Source organism: Electrona antarctica, assembly GCF_951216825.1.
Source record: "Electrona antarctica genome assembly, chromosome: 2".
NCBI classification, from domain to species: Eukaryota; Metazoa; Chordata; class Actinopteri; order Myctophiformes; family Myctophidae; genus Electrona; species Electrona antarctica.
Window position 1 is genome coordinate 47115835 of NC_136807.1, and position 8421 is coordinate 47124255.

Here is an 8421-nt window from a genome sequence, read left to right on the forward strand (position 1 = left end):
TTCTTGGTCCCTAAATATAGCTGCAAGCAGCGATAAAGCGGGACCAAGATAGAAGAAGAACAATGCGCAATGAGAACAACATGCACAAATGATACCGACGAGCCGAGTTGTCGGTACCGGGATTTGAACTCGCAACCTTGTGGACCGAAGGCGGGAGCTCTACTGACTGACCTACACAGATACAATCAGTGACTATATTGTAAACAGTAAAACCATGCAGGTATTTGGTAACAAGAAGGTGTGTCCTCATTTTGGGAATGTCTTGTGTGTGTGTGCGTGCGTGCGTGCGTGCGTGCCTGCCTGCCTGCTTGCCTGCCTGCCTGCCTGCCTGCCTGCCTGCCTGCCTGCCTGCCCCTGCCTGCCTGCGTGCGTGCGTGCGTGCGTGCGTGCGTGCGTGCGTGCGTGCGTGCGTGCGTGCGTGCGTGCGTGCGTGCGTGCGTGCGTGCGTGGCTGCATGCGTGTGTGTGTTAGGCAGACATTCGTTCATAACCATGGATTTGGATTGAAGATCATCTCTTTAGTTTTTGTGGTGTTTAACATAAGGTGGCAATTATCACACCAGTCTTTAAAGTTATTGATCTCACTGATATAGCCCACAACAATATGTACAAATAAGACTGACAAGCTGAGTTGTCAGTAGCTGGATTTGAACACACAACCTTGTGGTCCAAGGGTGAGATCTCTACTGACTGAGCTAGACAGAGACAATCAGTTACTCCATTGTTAACAGGAAAATCATTCAGTGTTAGTTCAGCATAAGTACTCAGACTTTTAGAAATTAGCAGATCTACATGCTCATAACATGTCCCGGTACGGTACGGTACGGTACAGTACGGTACAGTATGGTACAGTATGGTACAGTACAGTACAGTACAGTACAGTATGGTGCAGTACAGTACAGTACGGTGCAGTACAGTACAGTACAGTACAGTACAGTACCATATGGTACAATACGGTACAGCACAGTATGGTACAGTACAGTACGGTATTACACATTGCACTTATTACACTATTACACTACTATTACACTATTACACTATTACACTATTACACTAAATACACTTATTACACTATTCAAAAATTTGACTCAATACACTATTTCAATATTACACAATTACACTATTACACTTATTACACTATTTCAGTTACTAGTATCTCTATTATTGTGATGCCATGTCCTAGTGCCTGATGGGTCAAATGTAATCTACTTCAATATTTATATAGTTGAGTCATCACAAATCTTGCAGCACACAATGGATACACTGAGTTGTCTTTACCGGGATTTGAACACACAACCTTGTGGTCCAACGGCGAGAGCTCTACCAACTGAGCTATGCAGACACAGTCAGTTGACTCATTCTAAACAGTAACATCATTCAGTATAAACTTTAGTGTGTGTGTGTGTGTGTGTGTGCGTGCGCGCGCAATTTTCATTGGCTCATAAAAACTTCATTTTTTCACTTAGAAAAAATGTGCTACGATTATTTGTCCGTATATGTCCAAAGTTCACGTGTAGAAGTTTTCGTGCATTTTGAGCAAAGATTCTGGGAGACGTTACATTTTAACTGTTTTTCATATAATTCAAAATGGCGGGTGATCTAAAGGTCAGAGGTCAAAAGTCAGAACACGAAAGTTGTTCGGCATGAGGAGACACATATGTGTATCAAAGTGTCATTGCCAACGGTCAAACGGTTCATGAGATATGCACGTTCAAAGTTTGCAAGTTTTGCAAGTTTTGCATCAATTGAGTGCTATAGCGCCACCGTTTGGCCAATCGTGATGGGCTTCACATAGTCACCGTTTGGCATGGTCCTCTATCATGTTGACAAGTTTTGCGCAAACCGACTGCACGGTTCAGTCAGAACAGCTATTTTTGGCAGAAGGAGAATAAAATAAAGTACTGATCATATAATTCAAAATGGCGGGTGATCTAAAGGTCAGAGGTCAAAAGTCAGAACACGAAAGTTGTTCAGCACGAGGATACGCATATGGGTATCAAAGTGTCATTGCCAACGGTCAAACGGTTCATGAGCTATGCACGTTCAAAGTTAGCATTTTCAATTGAGCGCTATAGCGCCACCATTTGGCCAATCGTCTTGGGCGTCGCATATTCACCGTTTGGCATGGCCCTCTACCAGATTACCGCGTTTCGCGAAAACCGACTGCACCATTCAGTCAGAACAGCTATTTTTGGCGGAAGAAGAAGAAGGAGAAGAAGGAGAAGAAGAAAAATAAACACAAAAACAAAGAGTGACCAAAGTCACTGCGTGACTTCTTGGTCCCTAAATATAGCTGCAAGCAGCGATAAAGCGGGACCAAGATAGAAGAAGAACAATGCGCAATAAGAACAACACGCACAAATGAGACTGACGAGCTGAGTTGTCGGTACCGGGATTTGAACTCGCAACCTTGTGGACCGAAGGCGGGAGCTCTACTGACTGACCTACACAGAGACAATCAGTGAATACATTGTAAACTGTAAAACCATTTACTGATTTGGTAACAAGAAGGTGTGTCCTCATTTTGGGCATGTCTTTATCCATTACTACAGTGTGTTTTCACGCACAGTTAAAGTGTGTGTGTGTGTGTGTGTGTGTGTGCGTGCCTGCCTGCCTGCCTGCCTGCCTGCCTGCCTGCCTGCCTGCCTGCGTGCGTGCGTGCGTGCGTACAAACTTCTCTTTGTGTGTGTGTGTGCGCGTGCGTGCGTGCGTGCGTGCATGCGTGCGTGCGTGCAAACTTCTCTTTGTGTGTGTGTGTGTGTGTGCGTGCGTGCGTGCGTGCGTGCGTGCGTGCGTGCGTGCGTGCGTGCGTGCGTGCGTGCGTGCGTGCGTGCGTGCGTGCGTGCGTGGCTGCGTGCGTGGCTGCATGCGTGTGTGTGTTAGGCAGACATTCGTTCATAACCATGGATTTGGATTGAAGATCATCTCTTTAGTTTTTGTGGTGTTTAACATAAGGTGGCAATTATCACACCAGTCTTTAAAGTTATTGATCTCACTGATATAGCCCACAGGGCGTTCAACAATATGTACAAATAAGACTGACAAGCTGAGTTGTCAGTAGCTGGATTAGAACACACAACCTTGCGGTCCAAGGGCAAGAGCTCGACTGACTGAGCTACACGGAGACGATCAGATACTCCATTGTTAACAGGAAAAGCATTCAGTGTTAGTTCAGCATAAGTACTCAAACTTTGGTGTGTGTGTGTGTGCGTGCGCGCGCAATTTTCATTGGCTCATACAAACTTCATTTTTTCACTTAAAAAAAATGTGCTACGATTATTTGTCCGTATAGGTCCAAAGTTCACGTGTAGAAGTTTTCGTGCATTTTGAGCAAAGATTCTGGGAGACGTTACATTTTAACTGTTTTTCATATAATTCAAAATGGCGGGTGATCTAAAGGTCAGAGGTCAAAAGTCAGAACACGAAAGTTGTTCGGCATGAGGAGACACATATGTGTATCAAAGTGTCATTGCCAACGGTCAAACGGTTCATGAGATATGCACGTTCAAAGTTTGCAAGTTTGCAAGTTTTGCATCAATTGAGTGCTATAGCGCCACCATTTGGCCAATCATGATGGGCTTCGCATAGTAAAGTGACATAAGCATGTGTGTGTATTAGAGGCAGAAGAATAATTTTCACAAAACAGCAATTTTCATTGGCTCATAAAAACTTCATTTTTTCACTTAACAAAAATGTGCTACGATTATTTGTCCGTATAGGTCCAAAGTTCACGTGTAGAAGTTTTCGTGCATTTTGAGCAAAGATTCTGGGAGGAGTTACATTTGAACTGTTTTTCAAATAATTCAAAATGGCGGGTGATCTAAAGGTCAGAGGTCAAAAGTCAGAACTCGGAAGTTGTTCGGCATGAGGAGACACATATGTGTATCAAAGTGTCATTGCCAACGGTCAAACGGTTCATGAGATATGCACGCTCAAAGTTTGCAAGTTTTGCAAGTTTTGCATCAATTGAGTGCTATAGCGCCACCATTTGGCCAATCATGATGGGCTTCACATAGTCACCGTTTGGCATGGTCCTCTATCATGTTGACAAGTTTTGCGCAAACCGACTGCACGGTTCAGTCAGAACAGCTATTTTTGGCGGAAGGAGAATAAAATAAAGTACTGATCATATAATTCAAAATGGCGGGTGATCTAAAGGTCAGAGGTCAAAAGTCAGAACACGAAAGTTGTTCAGCACGAGGAGACGCATATGGGTATCAAAGTGTCATTGCCAACGGTCAAACGGTTCATGAGCTATGCACGTTCAAAGTTAGCATTTTAAATTGAGCACTATAGCGCCACCATTTGGCCAATGGTCTTGGGCGTCGCATATTCACCGTTTGGCATGGCCCTCTACCAGATTACCGCGTTTCGCGAAAACCGACTGCACCATTCAGTCAGAACAGCTATTTTTGGCGGAAGAAGAAGAAGAAGAAGGAGAAGGAGAAGAAAAATAAACACAAAAACAAAGAGTGACCAAAGTCACTGCGTGACTTCTTGGTCCCTAAATATAGCTGCAAGCAGCGATAAAGCGGGACCAAGATAGAAGAAGAACAATGCGCAATGAGAACAACACGCACAAACGAGACCGACGAGCCGAGTTGTCGGTACCGGGATTTGAACTCGCAACCTTGTGGACCGAAGGCGGGAGCTCTACTGACTGAGCTACACAGAGACAATCAGTGACTGCATTGTAAACTGTAAAACCATTTACTGATTTGGTAACAAAAAGGTGTGTCCTCATTTTGGGAATGTCTTTCCATTACTACAGTGTGTTTTCACGCACAGTTAAAGTGTGTGTGTGTGTGTGTGTGTGCGTGCGTGCGTGCGTGGCATGCGTGTGGCATGCGTGGCTGCATGCGTGTGTGTGTGCGCGTGTGCGCGTGCGCGCGTGCGTGGCTGCATGTGTGTGTGTGTGTGTGTGTGCCTGCCTGCCTGCCTGCCTGCGTGCGTGCAAACTTCTCTTTGTGTGTGTGTGTGTGTGTGTGTGTGTGCGCGTGCGTGCGTGCGTGTGTGCGTGCGCGCGTACAAACTTCTCTTTGTGTGTGTGTGCGTGCGTGCGTGCGTGCGTGCGTGCGTGCGTGCGTGCGTGCGTGCGTGCGTGCGTGTGGCATGCGTGTGTGCGCGTGCGCGCGTGCGTGGCTGCATGTGTGTGTGTGTGTGTGCGTGTGTGCGTGCGTGCCGGCCTGCCGGCCTGCCGGCCTGCCTGCCTGCCTGCCTGCCTGCCTGCTTGCCTGCCTGCCTGCCTGCTTGCCCCTGCCTGCCTGCCTGCCTGCCTGCCTGCGTGCGTGCGTGCCTGCCTGCCTGCCTGCTTGCCTGCCTGCCTGCCTGCCCCTGCCTGCCTGCGTGCGTGCGTGCGTGCCTGCGTGCGTGCGTGGCTGCATGCGTGTGTGTGTTAGGCAATCGTTCATAACCATGGATTTGGATTGAAGATCATCTCTTTAGTTTTTGTGGTGTTTAACATAAGGTGGCTATTATCACACCAGTCTTTAAAGTTATTGATCTCACTGATATAGCCCACAGGGCGTTCAACAATATGTACAAATAAGACTGACGAGCTGAGTTGTCTGTACCCGGGTTTGAAACAACAATCTTGCGGTCCAAGTGCAAGAGGTCGACTTACTGAGCTACACAGAGACAAATAGTTACTCCATTCTTAACAGGAAAATTAGTCAGTGTTAGTTCAGCACAATTACTAAAACTTTTAGAAATTAGCATATCTACATGCTCATAACTACAAGATCTGTCACATCACAGATCGGCTTTGTATACATAATATGCACAAATAAGAATCACAGGCTGAGTTGTTGGTACCCGGATTTGAACACACAACCTTGTGGTCTGAAGGTGAGAGCTCAACCAACTGAGCTATCTGGACAGTCAGTCATTTCATTGTAAACTGTAACATCAGTGTTTTGGTAACAAGTTTGTAACCTCATTTTAGGAATGTTGGGTCCTTTTTTTTTCTTCATGTAGGGTAATTTTTTTTATGTACAAACTTGTCAACTTTCTCACAAATAAGAATCACAGGCTGAGTTCTCTCTACCCAGATTTGAACCAGTGACCCTGTGCTCCAAAGGTGAGAGATCTACCAACTGAGCCATGCAGACAGTCAGTTGACTCAGTCTGAACCGTAACATTAGTCAGTGTTTTTGGTAACAATTGTGTGTTCTGGTTTTGGAGATGTCTAGCTATTACTACAGTGTGTTTAGATGTAAGGGTTCTCATGTATGAGCGTATTGATCAAAGTGACACATGTGTTCCCCATGAGTCAAGGAACATGTGGAAACAAGTGCCATGAATTTTGGACAAACAAAGCATGAGTTATGACTGTTGTCCAAAGGTTTAATTTATAAAAATTGCTATAGTGCTCCCCTTTGACCAATTGGAGTAAGGCCTCACTCACACAGCCCCAATGCATTTCCAATGGGAGTCACATGGTCTGACATAACACCAGTGTTGTGTGAAGGGGAGGGGAGCAGTTGAAAGCCATACAACAGCTTGTAGTCCAAAATGTTGTATCAAACCATGGGACCTCCATTGGAAATGCATTGGAGTGGCCATGACACTCACAACATTCATACAGCAATGCTGTAAAGGTCTGATTGAGGCCTTAGGCTGAGCTCACACCTTTACTGCGCTTGTTGGATGAATGTTGTGTAGCATCATGGCCGCCCCAATGCATTTCCAATGGAGGTCACATGGTTTGACACAACATTGTGTTGTGTGAGGGGGGCAGTCGAAACACAGCTGAAAGCCATACAGACCATGTGACCTCCATTGGAAATGCATTGGGGTGGCCATGACACTCACAACAGCAATGCAGTGTTGCGACCGTGTGACCTTTACAGCGTTGTGAGTGTCATGGCTGCCCCAATGCATTTCCAATGGAGGTCACATGGTCTGTTGTATGGCTTTCAGCTGTGTTTTGACCTCACACAACACAAATGTTGTGTCAAAACATGTGACCTCCATTGGAAATGCATTGGGGCGGCCATGACACTACACAACATTCATCCAACAAGCATACAGCAATGCAGTAAAGGTCTGAGCTCAGCCTCAGACTGGTTACAGGCCTATTTGGCATGACCTTCTACCATACTGTAAAGTTGCATAAGAATATGATGCTACATGTATGTGGGGAAGAAGAATTTTCACAAAACAGCAATTCATTGGTTAAAAAAAATATTTTCCTTGTCCATATAGGTCCAATGGTCACATGTAGAAGTTTTTGTGCAGAGATATTTATAAAGACATATTTCCATACCAGTTAATTAGGTGACTCTCCACACAGATTTGTGTACACATGTTATATTTAAATAATAATGCAGAAACGTAGGTTAAATAGTATAATACTTTATAGTTAAACATAAAATATAAGTCATGGAATCATCATCAATAAAAGGGGAATTCATTAAAATATTAAGAGCAATGAGCAAACCAGGATATCACAATACTACAAAAGCTAAAGTGGCAGGGGCAATAGGAGGAGGGCCGGGCCAACCAACCCTAGACAGTGGCACCCCCTACGGGTGGGGGGGGGGGATTGAGGATTGAATGGCCAAAATACCCGAAGTGATTGTTGTGTATTTTGTGTCATTTAGTGCACGTGTTGGTTTTATTGTTTACGTTAAAGATGTCGGGATCCTGGGATGTGTTTCGTATTTTCTTTCTGTGATTTGTGCTCCCGTAATTTCTCCTGATTGTGCAGGTGCGCGTTGATGGTGGGGGTTATCACTGCCTCGGGACGGCCGTCACCCGATCCAAAATGGAGCTCCCAAACACCAATTCCTGCAGAGCGAGACCCAAGTGTTAGTCACTCAAATTGGAAGGACATATTGATATATATTCATATAACTATAAGTTACATATAGAGAGACGTAGTGTCTGCAGTCAGTTGAGACTTTAGTTCTTAAGGTGCACCACAACATAAAACGACAAGACTAACTAAACAGAACAAACAAACCTCTAAAAAACATAAATCAAACAATAAGTCATGGTGGACTATGGGGGTAAATAGTAACCAGTCTATGGGTCTATCCCACCGTTAAATTACCAGCTCTATATTATTACCGTATATAGGCACGCCAGTGGAGAAGAATAGCTGACAAGTGGTGGTGGGTTAGATGTCTCTTCATGGCTGTAGTATATGAATATTTTGTTTTGTGACATGACACAAAACGAAAGTGTTGTAGTGCGGAGGAGGACCACCGACCTACCTGCAGTGTGGTGATGAGCACAGCACATCGGTGCCAAACGCCAGAAGGAGAGGAGCAGTATACAGGAGCTAAAAGGACAACATGCACGGTCAAGTTCAAAGCCAACACAGCGATAGGTGCCGGCGATTGCTTAAACAGCAAGACAGAGACACATACCTGCACTGAAGAGAGTGTCCCAGATGGTGCATGTGATTTTGTCGGTA

The 8421-nt window shown here is 45.1% G+C and overlaps 1 protein-coding gene across 1 annotated transcript in view; it reads left to right on the forward strand.

Moving 5' to 3' along the window:
* Window positions 1-7721, forward strand: part of LOC306933584 (hyaluronidase-2-like) — a gene marked incomplete at its 3' end in the record, with an annotated part of 28707 nt that extends 20986 nt beyond the window's left edge. Inside the window, exon 7 of the mRNA XM_079515864.1 lies at window positions 7711-7721. Coding sequence (XP_079371990.1) covers window positions 7711-7721 — 11 coding nt within the window. The remainder of the gene's footprint in view (window positions 1-7710) is intronic.
* Between the last annotated feature and the right edge of the window lie 700 nt (window positions 7722-8421).